General features: G+C 35.1%; 1 protein-coding gene across 1 annotated transcript; it reads right to left on the bottom strand.

Moving 5' to 3' along the window:
• Positions 1-1,096: 1,096 nt before the first annotated feature.
• LOC134741695 (uncharacterized) lies at positions 1,097-18,059 on the bottom strand. The gene is made up of 2 exons (XM_063674572.1): positions 17,644-18,059; positions 1,097-4,247 (listed from the first exon to the last, which is right to left on the bottom strand). The coding sequence occupies exon 2, from the start codon at positions 4,223-4,225 to the stop codon at positions 3,350-3,352; it is 876 nt and encodes a 291-aa protein (XP_063530642.1). The 5' UTR covers positions 4,226-4,247; positions 17,644-18,059; the 3' UTR covers positions 1,097-3,349.
• Positions 18,060-18,190: the final 131 nt, after the last annotated feature.

The raw sequence follows: 18,190 nt of genomic DNA on the forward strand, positions 1-18,190 counted from the left end.
GCGGAGTTTCTTGTTTCATCGTTATCGTCATCGTCAAAATTGTTACCACCAAGATTGGAAAAATAATTCCTTTTTGTTACCACCAAAATCTTTTTCATGTTGACTACTAACGCGTAACTACTACTATAATATATAATATATTTGTTGGAACCTATATAAACTACATGTTCTATATTATAGATTACCCATTGACTGGTTAATATGGTAATTAGTGGGAATGAGGATAAACGCGCGAAGCTTAAAAGGGGGTGTAAAGCCAGGAAATTAGAAAGGAACAAAAGGTATGACGCGCAGCGGGATATTTGCGACAGAAAATTTGGTGATTACGAGGGTTTTAACGTTTTACTTCAATAACTCCGAAAGTATACTTCTGATTAAAATTTTGCTAGTCTAACCCCTTAGGTATATCACTAGCTATTTTATACTAAACTTAAATTATAACGAGTAGGTAGGCAGGGTAACGATGTACAATTGAAAATTAGCCTTTTTTTCATGATTTTTTCTATCAAACCAACTTTAACATTTTACGGTTTTGTTAAGTCTGCCCTGCCCTCGCAAATATAATCTATTAGTTTCCGATTTCCGAGTTCATTTTTTTTCATTGCATTTGTCCTCCTAGGAACGTTTAAAAATTCAATTTAAAAACTGCAATTTTGCGTTAGCCCCCTCTTAACACTGACGGAGCTGCAATTGTTAAAAAATATGCAATTAGGAATACTAAATCCAAAGAAACATAATCCTCAGACTAATTTTTTGGGTTCTTCTGAGAAAAAAATCCCAGTAGTTACCACCAATTCACTTTGGTTGTACAGGTAGCTACTAAGGAAATTTTTGTTTTCACGTGTTCCCAGTGGTATCTTGGACATCCTGGCAACGGATGAGAATATAAAATCCTACTGCTATCAGTGGCAACAGCTAAGAATAAACCGAAAATCCGAAGAGTAGTAACGTGAAACTTGCAGCTTCTGCAACTATAATTACCACGTACATGTCAGTGCTGTCTGTTAATCTGTAGTTTAGTTTTATGAGGCATTAATAAACCGGCCAATGTTTACTTGGGTAACCAACAATGTGATCATGAAAATGAAACAACAGATGACTTGTGTTTTATATTTACATTTTTTTTACATACATTTCAACATTTTACAGGCTACCGCGAGCTCTTTTTAATTCGAGCAACGAACAGTTACATAAACTAACACATTAATCTAAATTGTAATAAAAACGACTTAGTGTGTAGGTAATCTACCTCAAATCGAACCGCGCGTGGCGATTTCAGCGGTAAACTGGAGTCAATAAAACTCCAGTGTCCGTTAACATTTGTAAAGCGGTTATTAGATCCACACGGTTGCTGGGCACTTGCAAACGGGTGCTGATCAACGGATGCTACCACCCTAGAACAGCAGTTTTCCATTGCACGTTACCAATATAATTAAAAATAAATCTATTACGTCCACGATCGACATTTCTAGTTCACGAGTTTTTACATTTCAAATATTATTAATGATGCTCTGATATCTCATGAAACGGACCGGACGAGCCCCGTCCGCCCGGCCCGGCAACCGTGTAGATCTAATAACTGCTTTACTAAGCAAGAATAGTGGCAGTTTATCTGGAAATGTGAGTTGGTTAGCGCAAATTTTAGGCCGCTTCTAGCGTTTTTATTGTTCAAAGGACGAATTGGTCTTATAAGCCCTTTACATTTTAAGGGTAGTTACGAACAATACTAAATATAATACAATTACACATTTTCAAATTGACTTTTTACTGACAACTATCCTAACAAGTTAGTATCTACTATCTACATTTTATTACAGACACGTTCGATCAAAAATGCGCCACATACGGCCTATGTCACTGCCAGACACGCCTTTTTTTATAATACGATAGAACTGGTTAGCGATTTGTATTTTAATATTTTTAATAATAATTCCAAATTAATTCCGCCTGTACTTATTTCGGCAAAACTAGACTGGTCTAGGTTAAATAAAAAAAATCTAACGCATTTGGGCCTAACTTTGGCTTAGAATAGGACAAAGTAATTTCACATAAAATCGAGTTTGGCAGGTAGCGGACATACAAACAAATGTTCTCGTTTTATACAAAACGTACTGACGACTTTTATGCATGTAATTTTAGGTTTTGTATTTTTTTAATAGATGTTAGTGCTCATTTTCTAACCATTTAAGTACACTCGGGGTCACGGAAATCGAACACCTTCATATGGCGCGAGCGATTCTAGCTCTTAGTGAAATGGTTTTGTTTGGTAATTTAGTAGCCTTAAATCTGATGTCTCTTTTGTTTACGGGTTCTATTTATTGTTAAGATTAGCCGGCCTTTGAAAGAATCGCTTACGCCCGAAGATGTGCGATTTCCGTGATAAGTGTAGTTGTCATTGTCATAAAATGAAACTTCCATCACTGGGGGGTTCCCATTTGTATATTTAACGACGTACCGCAAATACGGACGGGTCGCAGGCGTCGCAGCAGTGACATTTGACGACGACATGTCTACTATTGGCACATGCAGTAGCGATGCTGAATTAGTAAAGTTAAAACAGTTGTTCTTAATAATGTCAGAATCGCAGGCAGCGATTATAGCCCGACGAAGAATTGAAAATATCGTAAATAGATTGGCCAATATCAGACAAATCTTCGAAAACTATTTAACAACTAGTCATGATAAGTAAATAAGTACATAAAAGTGCCTATAATCGACTAATTCGGCAGATCTTTACCTAATCAGTAAATATGTACTTACAAAGAACACTAAATGGTGACTAAGTCAGCTTCGTTACTCGTATAATGTTTATGCAGGCAGGTCAACTAGCAGCTGGCATCCGATACCGATAAACGGTTAGCGCAACAATACATGAGCAAAAATATATTTGGTCACCTACTTGTAATTTTATTAATGAAAATTCGTAACTGTATCATGGTCTGAAAACATTAACATGAAACATCAATAATTAATAACAAAAACATACTATTTACATTCTATTTTACATATTAAAATATCGACACTTTCTTAGTGGAGTTTTTGTACGTGATGTGTTGGTGATGTGCATTTCTTAAGCGACTTTCACAAACCTAACGAAATAAATAAATCACATTTTATAGTTTCAATACTTTCAATTGACAGACCCGTTAGGCGCATACTAATAGAAAAAAATACATACAAATATTTATTAAAACAATTTTGTTTCCATTTGGTCAATTTAAAATGATATGTCAAAATGTACAAGGTCTGCGTGATATGTTTAAAAAACCACATTATAATTAAACCATTTTTGAAAAGTCGATATTTTAATGTGCGAGTAACATCAACGGCCAACGAGTTACGACGGCGACTAAAACAACGTTTCCCGCGACTGTGACACCCGGTCAATGCGAAGCGGCAGCGCAGGCCGGCATGAGAGTTCCGTGCTCTCGCCGCCTACGCCGTGCTCGCCTCCACCGCTGTCAGTCGAAAACTGGTCCACCTCATCATCTGTCGAGTCATCGTCCTCAGCGAATACAGAGTCTGCACCAACTGACACTAATTCACATTCCACAGCGTAGGATGTTCCTACGCTACCAACTGACGCCAACGGGGCTAGTCGCTCGCTTGGGCAAGGCGACAAACGCCTTTCCGGCAATGCACAGACCACTGAAGAACCCCGTCGTTCTAGATATGAACTTCCGGAGCTGGAGCAAGTGATTGAACTAAGCCGACGGTCGCGTGGCCCTCCAGATGCGCGACGCTCTGCGGATCGTAGCGCGGATCCAGGCAGAGACTCGCCACGGGCTGTAGAAAGCCGTCGTGGGGGTGTCAATAAACTACCATAGCCACCGCCATACGATGCAAAACGTGAGCTCCGTGGCCAAGGTGGCTCTTCGCCAATGGAAGGACGGGACCGCGCTCGCTCTGATAGTGCTTCTTCGAGAGCAGCTGTTAGCTGTCTTTCTTCTTCAACTGCTTGTTCTTCTGCTACAACGGCTTCAGCAAGCTCGACGAGTTTTGGGTCATTTAAAGCCTTTACCGATTTACTTCGGCTTTTGTAGACGATCAAAAAAACCATTAATGCGAAAAAGCCGCCAAGTGTAGCGGCTATGCGCACACCCGTCATGACGTCATAGGTGGCGTAAAACTCCTTCCGTACTCGATCGTGATCCACCTGCGAATCATCTGTAACATTTCCAGGAGCACCTGATACGCCATCACTCCATCCACCACGATTCTCCATGGTTTGGTCAGGTGTTCATCGCCTGCGAACAAAATAAGTACGACTGTGTATAAAATGACATTATTCGTACAAATAATATACAGAGAGACCGAAAGATAATATATGAACTATTCAGACAACAAGAAACTATTATAGAAGTAGAGAATGAAAAGGGATTGGCTAAAATAAAACAGGGGTTAAGATAGGGGTGCTCATTATCACCACTCATATTTAACGTATTCATTGAAGCTGCAATCCTGAAGGTTTTGGATTCGGTAAAAGAGCAGGGCTTTAAAATAAATGGAGAGAGAGTAGTATTTGTTAGGTTCTCTGATGATATTGCAGCCTTAGCCAATAACAACATACAATTAGAGAAGTTGATTAATACAATGGATAAAATATTTCAAGAATTTGGACTAAAAATTAATAACAATATAACTAAATTTATGGAAGTGTCTAAGAAAGGTGATATAAAGAGTGAGCTAAAAATAAGGGGAAAAAATATAGAACAAATTTGAAAGAAGAACTTCAAATATTTGGGAATAATCATAACAGAAAACTCAAGATGTACTCCAGATATAATAGCACGAATTGCAATGGCTAAACAGACTTTCTATAAAAAGAAAAACCTATTTAAATCACATATATCCTTAAACATAAGAAAGAGATTTATGAAAACATATATATGGTCCATCGCACTATATGCATGTGAGACATGGACGCTAAATAAGAGAGATGAAGATTATCTACAAGCACTTGAGACGTGGTGTTGGCGAAGGATGGAAGGAATAAGTTGGACGCAAAAAGTTACCAATGAAGCCGTCCTAAAAAGAGTGAAGCAGAAGAGAAGTTTAATGAGCATTATTAAAAATAGAAGAGGAAAAATGATCGGCCACCTGCTACGTCACGGCCACTTCATCAGGAAAATCATTGAAGGGAAAATAAATGGAAGGAGAGGAAGGGGAAGACCAAGAAAAAGTTATACGAGCCAAGTAAAGGAGCATGTCGGGGCCGTGTCGTACCAGGACACTCAAGGGCTGGCTACGGATCGACCAAGATGGAGACAACTTCATCACGTTACACCGACAAGAGCCTACCCAACGAGCAAAACGCGGTTTTATAATTATCCTAAGACTAATTTCCAATAGACTTATAGCGAACTTATAAGCGCTTACAAGCCCGGAAAAGGGCCCACTTTATTAGTGTATTCAGTTTTTTAATAGTCTAATAATACCCTCACGGAATTCAACTCACGACTGTAACAGCCGTGTAGCGGCATTTTGTAAAACCGTACACTCCTACGAAATCTATTATTAGTCTCTTATAAAACTAAACTAGATTGTTATGCACTTCACAATTCTTCTGCAAGTTCTTACTCGTTCATTTCGTTCAGTCAATCATTCAGTTCTTCGTGTAATAGTAAAAACTTTATTAAAATGCTTAATAATATTTTGGACATTAATAAGGTAAGTTATATTATAATAGGGTATTTGACAACATTAAAAATATATAACGAATTGCTGTCATCCTGAAAGATAATAAACTAATAAAGTATATTTTACTATATTTGAATGTAAATTATGTTTAGGTTTTGGAATATAAACGAAAGAAAATTTAATATTTTTTGAAATTTCATCAGGGACGTGAACGCTCTGTGATTTGTCAACGCTCGGATGACATCACACGCGGGTAAACATTCTTGGTTGCCTTGTTTTAACTGTTTTATTTGTATTTAGTTAATTTTAGTTATTGTTCCACAGTTTTCTGATATATTCCGATTTATCCGTATATTAGCACAATATTCATAAGAATCTCAAAATGGAGCCGAAATATGTGAAAGCTGATAGCGGCAACCTACCAGACATAGACGCATTAATGGTTGCACTTTTCTTTAAAGATAATCCGGATTACTATGCTGCGGAACATAGAAATGTAAAAACAGCTGTGTGAGTATACGTAGAAATTGTTTATTTACGAACATTTCGATTTCGATGATACGAATACGACGACGATATATATATAGAATACGATGACGAGAATAGTATCTCCATACTGCACTTTAGTTTGAAAGAAAAAGTATGCTACTAACTACCTACTAATGCTGAAAGAGCTATGTTATGAAGTTATGTAGTAATACATTAAATACCTAGATCTTGTTTCGTTAAATATAACAAAATCCGCTGCTTTAACTACCATATTTATTTACAGTTAAATATTACTTACATCGAAGTGGTCTTCACACATAAAAACACTTGTATGCGCTAAAATGCTCTTTGGGTCTCTTCGCGCTAGTTTTAACCACATTTTTCTTTTTTTGGGATTCGTTGGAACGGAAACAAACAATTTATCTCAATTTTTTATAGTCGTACTTGAACATTGCGGCACTATACACCATTTATATACCATTTTACAGTAAAATAATCAATACAATGCACATAAACCATAAGATTTACTAAGGTCATTGACTGAGTTTCCTCGCGTGTGACGTCACACGTGTCACGTGATTAGCCCCTTTGCAAAAACAGCGTTTAAGGCGCGTTCAAAATAAATAAACTTTAACATTGTTTTTTTATATTTAATACAGGAAATTTCACGGAAATATCAATGTAGTGTAATTATTAAGTCATAAGCAATCAATTAAAACCATTTTCAAAAATTAGTCATATAGCCTATTTATCAGTGTTCGTTATTTCATGTTGTTAATCAAAAACATACAGGGAACTCGTATTTTTTATGCAACATACCAAGTTTCTGGTTAAAATTTTAAAGCGCCTCTTAAGTCTTAAAATAAGCAATTATACATTGTATTCATTATTTTAAAATAACAAAATCTTCCCCATTAGTCATTTTCGATAGCCATTTTAGGCTAGCATTTCGAAGTGTTTTACAATACCACTATTGGCAAACTCGGTTCTATAATGTCCCATAGTCACTGCATTCACTCGCCATGTTGTTATCATGACTTATAATAACTTTGCCAACGAATTAATAAGTGTTTCTTTTACAATAACAGCATTGAACATAGCTCTTATAAAACCATTATGTTTATAATAGCATGCGGCATGTATGTTATTGGAATAGGTAGTATCATTAAGAGAGTTTATAAGCTTGCATAAAACTAGATTCAATTACGACTTACAAATGCTTTTATAAAACTATTTTATTTGTAACGGATTCAAATATTGTACTTATTAGCGCTTATAAAACTAAGTAACAAGTGTAAATGGAATCAAGGCAGCACTTATAGGCAGCTTTAATAGGAGATTCGGGTCTATAGTAGCCTAATAAGCAATCTTAAAAGCGCTTACAAGTGCTATTTATAAGAAGCTTCATTCTTAAGTCTGATTGCTCTTACTAAAAGCTTTTAAAGGAGGGTGCGGCTTATAGTGGTTTATATACTTAGTTTTATAAGCGCTTAAAAGGCTAATTATCAGAGTAATCGTGATCAAATACTAAATAGCATTTTCTGAGACGCATATAAGAGTAATTGCGAACGCCAAAATCAATATAAGAATCTTATAAATAAGTGTTTTATTCCAATAACATATGTGTTCTGAGACTATTTTGCTTGCTGGGTACAGCTCTTAAATCGAATGAATGATTCGTACAAATAGGAAATGCGCCTAGCTTTTGAGTAAGTACTTATTAGGTTTAGGAGTCCGCGGGTCGAATCCCGGTCAGGGCATTTATTTGTATCACGAATAATTGTTCCTGAGTTATGGGTGTATCTAAGTATGTGCTAATGGCTGCACTCTCGTGCCCACCTGGGTCGCCCTTCTTTGGCGTGGGACGCCACCTGCGTGGACACGGCTACATCCCACCTGCCCGCGCAGCATGGTTTCCTCTATCACTAAGTCCGTCACTTTCGCACTCACATACTTGTTAGAACGTGACAGGCATGGTGATAAGCGTACCGTGCTACGACTCCTGGAAGGGTCAACTCGGCAACCAAGGACGGCCGCGGACCAGGGGTCCAGGCTTTCAAGCGCCGCGAATTTAATACGCGTTCTTGATAAATGAATACGAGTTTGCGGCGCTTGCATTGTAATGGAAACGTTGGGCTCGTGTTCGTGGCGGACACCAACAATATTGACAGAGAGGTGTTGGTCCAGCTGGCCTGGTATGTGTCTCAGGCGATCATAGGATAGGGCGGGCGATTTCCTTGCCCAGAGGCTGTCTGGCAATGCAGAGGGGTAACGCCGCTAGCGTTCTTGCGACCATGTCGGAAGGGGGTGAATTAGGGGAAATCTCTTATAATTCGTTTTTTTTTAGTTTTAGGTTTTGTTTTGTTTAGCATAAGTTTAAATATAGTTTTTTTAGAATAATAATAAAATATAATTTCATAGCACATGAAATTTAAAAAAAGTATGTATTTATCTAGTACCTATGTATATCGGCGTATTATACGCTAAGCTTTGCCTAAGCAAAGCTACAAAGAATCAACAAAATAAAAGAATGACCTAGCCCCAAACTGTCATTCTTTATAAGGTTGTCCCCAAATATTTATTATCATAATTTGATCTATTCATTAATCGCATAATAAATAATTTAAATAATTTACTTTACTTTAATTTACTTTACTTAAAGGCTTAACCAAAAGCGTTATAATCCAAGTAGGTATTTAAATGACAACCAATTGCATAAAATTAATTACGAAATCATATTGGGCGAATGGGGTAGGCATTTAATTTACATGTGTAAACTCAAAATATTACTCCATATCCATATTGAATTGCTATGATGCCTATGATACTCCCACAAAGTAGGTATGTTAAATATATGTAGATAGACGTTTGCATACACATCAACAGAATATTCAACTAAAATGAAAAAAGTTTACAAACAGAACTACAGTTACAGTTCAGTGTTATTAAAATTGGAACTACAGTTGTCTAAATCTGACCGTCCCAATCTCAACCTTTTGCTCGTATGGTCGATGGAGGAGTTGACTGACATTATATCAATAGATTCATATAAGTGTTTACGTTATCACTATTGTCTCCCAACTGCCAATGCTTTTAAGATAATCAAATTAGGTATCTCTCATCTCTCATGTCATGTCAAAAAACTTTTGAGCGGCTTCATTTTTATCATATTGACGTATTCAACGTTGCATTTCCATATAAAGTTCAATGAAAGCTAGGGTTTCTAGTATAGCGAAAGATCGAACAATGTTGTCGCTAGGCCATTTCCGTTTAGCAGAGAGCGCAGCTCGACGTATCTGGGACGCGGCAACGTATCGTACTATTTAGTCTGTGACTTAGTCATATATTATTATTTATTACCCATGCCAGGATAAAATTTCCTTCTCGATACGAATTGTGTAAATATTTGTAAACATCGATTGCAACGAGGAATGCAAGTCCTTGTACTGCTCAGCTTAGATTATTAGCTCATAAATCTTTTAGACTTCTCAAAATTCTTCCGAACAGCCGTATCGAGAAATTCAATAAAGTAAATTACAAAATAAGTAAACCACATTTATTACAAAATAGACGCCCTCGCAAATGTAAAGTACTGAAGAATGCAAGATAATGTTTTTATTCTAATTAGAGATTAAAACATGTTCACACTTTGTCTTTGCCATGCAGAGTTAGCTTGGCCCAACTCTATCTGAGTTGAGTCGTTTTATTCGCTGCTAAAAGGAGTGAAATAGAAAAAAATATTAAAAAGATTTATTTTATTTACACAGAACAAAGCAATAATATTAAATCTCCATAAGGCCTAGTTTCCGGTTCGGGCTGAGCTGGAAAGGCAGACGGCAGTCGCTTTCGTTAAAACTAGTGCCTACGTAAATTATTGGGATTAGTTGCTAAGCGGACCCTATGCTCCCATGAGCCGTGGCAAAAAGCTGGGAAAACTGCGAGGAAGATGACGATAAAGTAATCATAATAAATAAAAAACCGGTCAAGTGCGAGTCGGACTCGCGCACCGAGGGTTCCGTACATTACATAATTTTCGTGAGTGAAAGGTAAATTGCGGTTATATTAGAAACCTCAATATAATTTTTGAAGACCTATCCATAGATACCCCACACGTATGGGTTTGATGAAAAAAATTTTTTTGAGTTTCAGTTCCAAGTATGGGGAACCCCCAAAGTTTATTGTTTTTTTTTTCTATTTTTGTCTGAAAATCTTAATGCGGTTCACAGAATACATCTACTTACCAAGTTTCAACAGTATAGTTCTTATAGTTTCAGAGAAAAGTGGCTGTGACATACGAACGGACAGACAGACAGACAGACATGACGAATCTATAAGGGTTCCGTTTTTTGCCATTTGGCTACGGAACCCTAAAAACTATGGTATCCGTCGAAATATTTGTATAAATGTTGTCGTATTGAATTTATCTGCAAACGAGAAAGTAATTTTATTAGGGATGGTAATTGTATAAAAAAAATCAAAATTGCTATAATAGGGTATTTGACAACATTAAAAATATATAACGAATTGCTGTCATCCTGAAAGATAATAAACTAATAAAGTATATTTCACTATATTTGAATATAAATTATGTTTAGTTTTTGGAAAATAAACGAAAGAAAATTTAATATTTTTTGAAATTTCATTAGGGACGTGAACGCTCTGTGATTGGTCAACGCTCGGATGACGTCACACACGGGTAAACATTCTTGATTGCCTTGAGTGTTTTAACTGTTTTATTTGTATTTAGTTAATTTTAGTTATTGTTCCACAGTTTTCTGATATATTCCGATTTATCCGTATATCTAGTAGCACAATATTCATAAGAATCTCAAAATGGAGCCGAAATATGTGAAAGCTGATAGCGGCAACCTACCAGACATAGACGCATTAATGGTTGCACTTTTCTTTAAACATAATCCGGATTACTATGTTGCGGAACTTAGAAATGTAAAAACAGCTGTGTGAGTATACGTAGAAATTGTTTATTTACGAACATTTCGATTTCGAAATTTCAAGGAAATATCAATGTAGTGTAATTATTAAGTCATAAACAATCAATTAAAACCATTTTCAAAAATTAGTCAAATAGCCTATTACTAATAATTGAGGTATGTACTATGGTTTAAGAATTGCGTGCCCAAAATGTCCCCGGACAGAGGACAGAAATTTTATTTACTATCATTTTCTTCCGTTATTTATCAGACGTCCATTTCTCAGTACATATGGGGAAGTAATTAAATGATCAGCCATTTTTAAAACTGATCTGCAAAAAAAATTGCCATTAAATCATTTGGGCAGCATACAAATATGTTGCCGGCAATGAATAAAAATCGAGCTGCAACTCTTGTTCAGCAAATAATTCACAAACGGTCAACATTATAACCAATATCCATCTGCTTAATAAATAGTTGAGCTGCAAAAGATTTAAAAATTGGTTGGCAGTTTAATTGACACGTATGCATATTAAACAAATAGTAATCTGATATAATACGATGGGTTGAGTTTGATTTGAAAAATCGGCAGGGTTGCAGGCGGAGCGGAATCGTGTGCGTGCATTTCATTCGATGATTATTAGCAGTCACATTGCGGTGTTCTAACGTATATGTTGGAGATATTTATCTGTTTTGGTACTTTGAGAGTATTATAGGTGTAAAATGGAAGATATTAGCTACTAGAAAAGTGAGTTAGGTTAGGTTAGAACTGCGACCTTCACAGAAAACAACTGCTACTAGAAAAGTGGGTTAGGTTAGGTTAGAACTGCGATCTTTACAGAAACCAACTGCTACTAGAAAAGAGGGTTAGGTTAGAACAAATTTTTGCGGATCAGGTAAATTGTAATCCAAAATGAAATAATCCCCTTACCTACTGACTGCTTAACAAAGTTTGATTAATGGTGGATCGCTTACTGCCGATCAAATAATTAATTTGCCAACCAAATCAATTTAGAGCTGCTCATTATGACATTAATTGCGAACTGATTTTGATTTACTTGCTAACCTTAAGTTGCTGATCAAATACATATTTTTGTTCATCAAAATAGGAATATTTCGCAGATCGATTAAATAACACCCGTAAATATGTACATTTAATGTAAACCGTTACTTTAATGGAACCTATATAATTTTGCTATTATCCTTAATGATAGATACTTAAATATTCTATAATATTTAGCTACAGCCGACATAAAATTTTCTTTAAATTTATTAAATGTTTACCAAAGCATAAACTATTTTTTATGTGGGACAAGTGCTTCCTAAAATAACCGTGCCAGTTCTACTTTTGTGTATGGTGGATAGTTGAATACTTCAAAAATATTTGATGATATATCTCCATTCAAAGCGCATTCATCTTCATGCAGTTTTTTTTATTCTACCATTTAAATCAGGCGGTTGGTATGGTAGTTGCATGATGACTTTTAGAAAGGAGAAGGTGAGTTTGCTCCGGAAGTAAATCCATTAGTACCTAATTAATTATTTTACTGAATAAATTACAAATTATAGTTGGTCAAACCAAATTGTCAGTAAATAAGAAAAAAAAAACTATACTCATCCTTCTCTTTTGGGCGTTAGACTAAGATAGTATGATTCTCTCTGTCTATGATTGAAATGAGACAGTCCTTTGACAAACTATAGTTGTACAGTGTCAAACCTACAAGTCCTACAACCACAACATAATCAACCACAATACCTTATTACCATAGATGTAGGTATGCTTATTACCCTACCAACCGTCTAAGTTAAGCGCTAGACTTAGGTCTAGCGCTTAACTATGCTCTTATAGAAGAGCATTGTTTAAGCTGAGGTATGCAAAGAGTCTAATTAGTTATAGTATAATTATAACACCGTGCCTCCGCTCAGCGTGGCGGCATGCGGGTTTAAAACTGATTGATATTTATCGCATAACACACAATGAGTCTAAATATAGGAGCGCAGGTGATGTACTCGATCTTTAATAAAGGAATAACATGGTAGCAGCTACTTATTTATCTCAATGCATTTACTGAGCGCTAACAGATTTGTATTGTATACGTACACCTTTTTATAGTGGCAACGAAATGAAATAGTACATTTCGATGCTAGTGCGGAAAGTATGTCATTACTTCACGAGTACCGAGATATCTTGCCACGAGTGAAGAATGACATATCAGCACGTGTATCGAACGACGTTTTTTAATACAGTTGCGAAAAAATAAGAAAAGAAACAAGTAAGGAATGGAATTCGAAACTTTTATATTATTAATTCTGTGACACTAACATCATTGACATTGACATTATGAAGAGGTGTTTTTCTAGCTTTTATTCGATTAGAATAGATTTTGTTATTATTATTGAACCCACTTCAATGTTTTTTTTTTTTCAAATGCATGTTCTATAAGACAGAAACAATTGTAAATATTAAAACATTGTACTATTATTACCTAAATATCGTTATTTACGATTATTTGTGGTGTATCGTATATTTATAAAAACAATATCGAATGTTGCCTTTGGAAACTTAAAACATTCTTGCAGTAAGAAAATACGCCTCTTCTTTGACAGGCGTTCCGTTCTATTCAGACAACTTATTAAGAACGGTTTTTCAACATTAAAAAATAAACGTGTTATAATACTTATAATGATGAAGAGGGAAGGTAAGTAATAAAATATGAAATATGCATATTTTTCGTATTCTTACATTAACAGGTTTTTATGTTGATAACGACGTTTAAAGGAAACTAATATTAACACTCATCAATAAGTAGTCATGAATTGGAACAAGTAAAAATTTAAACAAATTGGAAAAGTAAAAAGCACTAGTTCGCGAAAACCAACTTTCCGCACGCTAAACAGCCACGAAAAGTAGCACTTTTTGAGCAACTGTATTAAAAAATACTAACTCCTTATTTTCAAGTTTTATGCTAACGCATTCAACGCATCAATTTTATTGCGTATATTGGTTTATGGACAAAGTTCATGATCAAAATGTGATTCTGATGACATTGCTAGCAGTGGAATCAATGTGAACTTTCGCGGGACTACACTTTTATACAATTTCAACAGTTTGACAGATGTCAATAGTTTAAATAAGTAATGTTTTCTAAAGCCACCAGAGCGGCACCACTCACATGCACTCAGTAGAAGGTAGAAGCGGTGCGAGGCAAGGCCCTTTTGTTCCCGAGGCCAAGGTACTTGTGTTACTACTTGTAGAGTGGAGGCCACCCTGAGTTCCCGATTTATTCTAGATCGTAAGTACTGGGGTTACCTCCCTTTACGCAAAAAAGAGGTATGATTGTGGCAATCTAGTAATGATTATGTTTCTATCTTTATCGTGTTATTTGTTGTGTAACTACAAGCCAGATTTTGATGAACACTTCAGATTGGTTTTAGACCGGGGGGCATAGATCGTAAGCAATACTTTATATGTCTGTCAAACCAATCTATCAGTAGAAAGAAATGGGCGCAAAGTTAGAATTTCTATGTAAGATCAATTTTTCGCGCAAACATTTTTCAAAAATGCCTCCCTTTTTTACTGTTAAAAATTGGTTTGCCAGACTATAACTATCAGACGCTTTATTAATGAGATCACATTAGTATTTTATACAATCGTATATTATAGAGCTTTTCAGTCGAGTACGGTGTTTAGGCAACAACGCTTGCTGAGTTGCACGAGCTTGATTATATCACTATTGTATACAATAATTTTTCTACGAGTCACCTAAAATAATACTTTTTTACTATAAAACCTAAATAATTAATGAAAATTGGTAAGTATCTCAATAGACAAAAATAGTCGCACGTTTATGTCTTTTCTATGGGAGCGCGGCAGCACGTGATTGGTTAAATATTCTTTTATAGTTGACAACAGCGTATCGAAATCATAGTTGAGTTAGTAGTCCATACATGAAAAGTACGAAATTATAGTTTGGTATATGAAATCTTAATTCAACCATTACAGTCAACGAGTACAAAAAAACATAATGAAATGAAATGAAATGAAAAAGGTTTAATTAGGCAAAAAACGTTACATCACAGAAAACTTGACAGTGGTCCCCAAACTAGGCCGAGCCTGTATCTTGGGAACCACATGACCACCACCACCACACAACCACAATATATGAGTAATATAGAATTATAATAATATATGTACCTACTACCTACATATGATTTACCATTCATAAGTGCTTGTTGCTAGGCCTACATAAATAAAGTATATTTGAACTTTATACATATTGTATTAAACCTATATTTTTGATATTAAATTTAATAGATTATATCAAATGAGCAGCGCTACAAAACACAAAGAAAACACAAAATTCAAAATAGCGATACTAACAAACGTTTCGTGACGTCTTCAAATGTACTACGGGGAATATTATAGAAGGGTTAAGTGGCGTGTTAAGCCGTTGACTACGAATGAATAAGAAGATACTTTTCTAAGTTTACCTATGTATTCGTGTTCTAGTAACAGCACCGAGCGAGAGAAAAAAATTCGATGGTTGTAATCATTTGATGGATCTGTATAACGGATTACAACAAACAATTCCATGAACCGATTTGAGCATGAAATGAACATCAGTTTCTATATATAGATAAAATAGTACGTATACGTTGTATACGGCATTAAATGAGTGAACCGCTCTCATTCGTAAACCGCCGAGAAACAAAGGAAACTTAGGGTTTAGGTTAGGTTTTAATCTAGTTCATAGTTCTTACCTATTTTTATTTCATTCACATTATTGTAAATGAGGAAAAAGTACGGTGGTAATTCTATAGCTAAACAAAGTAAATAAGAAAAACCAATAAGAATTATTTATATGTATATAAATTTTAAATTCGATCTAGCTAGGTCTTCTCGCTCTTTTACGATCAAAGCTCGATATCCTAGGTACTATTATTTAAAAAAAAAAAGTTATTTTTTATTACTTTCAGTGTTCATTATATTTTAGCGTAAAAATGTAAAAATGGTTATGTCAGAAGAAAGAGCAATAAATATAGACTCTCTCTCTCTCTCTTTAGCCTTTTTCTACCCTTTGGGTGTAGGCCTCCTTCATTTTGCGCCATTCGTCGCGGTTCTGTGCGACTTGGAGCCACTGTTTCCCCACAGTCTTCTTAATGTCGTCGTCCCAGCGCATCTGGGGTCTACTTTGAGGACGCTCTTCCCCCCATGGTCGCCACTCGAGTAGTCGTTTGCTCCACGAATCGGTCTTCCGTGCTATATGACCAGCCCATTCCCACTTCAAATTGGCTACGCGTTTTATAACATCATTGACTTTGCTCTGTTGTCTCAGCCATTCATTTGTTTTACGGTCTCTCAATGTGATCCCCACCAATTTTCTCTCTAACGCCCGCTGGGCAACATAAATATAGTAAATATAGTAATGTCGTAGTAGTATATAGGGTCATTGCGCTAGTTTTCGTCTAGCTCTATAGTTTGTTTTTTTTAAGCATTAGAAAGAAGGTAAGGAATCTTGACATGTCTTTTTTATTAAAAATCACTTTTGAAAAATAAGTCACAGCAAATACGTTACAGTTATAAATCATATACGATCTTTTAAATTTTTTTGCTTTCATAAGTAATATAAACAAATTTTTATAAAGCATTTTTCGATATTTTTCAATAAAAAGACACGTCAAGATTGTTTACCTTTTTCTAATGCTAAAATAAACGAACTATAGTTTTCGTCCACTTGACGAAATTTTAATACGAACAATTTTAATATGGTGCACAAATAACTTATTGCAATCCTTAATGTCTAAACAATATATCTATATCTATCTACATAAAAAGTTTATTTCGCAAGTAGAAAATTTATTGTGGGCATTTTGAGCACCTGTAAGTCCGCAAAGACATCCATCCAGACAGCAGGAAGCGACTTTGTTTTATACTATGTACTTATGTAGTGATAAATTAATAGGTAAGTAACTACTACCATGGTAGGTATAAAGGTTACTAGTATTATGGACATTATGGTTTAACTTGTAAATCGCAGTTTTGTTGCCCAACGTATAGACAACATAGATACATAATAAATAAGTCAGAAATTAATGACATTTATTAAACCATAACATAATAAATAGATATTGTTTGTAGAACTAACAGGCTATGGAAACTTTTTTAATCAGAAAAAAATAAGCATGATTTTATGTGGCGTTTATGCTAGTATTTTTTTTAATCAACATTCGATAAAATAATTATAATGTGCATGACAATCATTTCATTTTTGAACTTCTTTGGTATTTGAATAGAAAATTCCTTTTTTTGTGATATTTAATACCCCAAGCTTCTTAACTTTAACCTACTGAAACAATTAATTAAATATATATGGAATAAGATATATTTGTATTATATGTCTTGTTATTTGTGTTTTATTCAATATAATTATTTTTTTGTGATTGCATGAAATATTGCATGCAGGAGAGTTGTCAGAGGGTAGGGTAATAATTGCAATTATAATTAAAAATCATGCGAGGCAAAACATGCACGATCATATAAAAACATTTAGACATAAGCAAAACTTATTATTAAAATATTTACCAGCAGGAGAGCATGTTCTGGAGCTCGCAGATATTGACGAATGGCGTGAGTGACGATGATTTATTATGTACATGTCCTTGGTCAAATGTAATAAAAGTCAACCACCCATTCAGTAAAAACTTCTAGGGTTTAACTACATTATGCACAGTTTCCTTCGACAATTCGCATTACTTTAATCGTAAAAACGAAAATACTTGACAGGTTTGCACGAGTGGAAATATTTACATATTGTAACCATTTCAAGATCAAAATAAACTATCTCGAATCAATAATCTTCCACCAACGGGGCATTAGAATATTTAAACACATAAAACTAATTTTTTCAAGGCTACTTCGCTAAATCTTTAGAAGAAATTGCGAGCCTAAATGACACTGACAAAAATCTGAGCACTGAAAATTCATGAACCAAATGTCTGTGAGGTACGGAGTACGGAACTTTTAGTGCGTAAATATACTGGCAACACTAGGTTTAGACTGTTTGAGATCGTGATAAAAACGCTCTTAATTTTATTTCCTACACCATAAATGTTAAAAAAAAAAAAAAAAA

This window comes from Cydia strobilella, chromosome 5 (genome assembly GCF_947568885.1).
Source record: "Cydia strobilella chromosome 5, ilCydStro3.1, whole genome shotgun sequence".
NCBI classification, from domain to species: domain Eukaryota; kingdom Metazoa; phylum Arthropoda; class Insecta; order Lepidoptera; family Tortricidae; genus Cydia; species Cydia strobilella.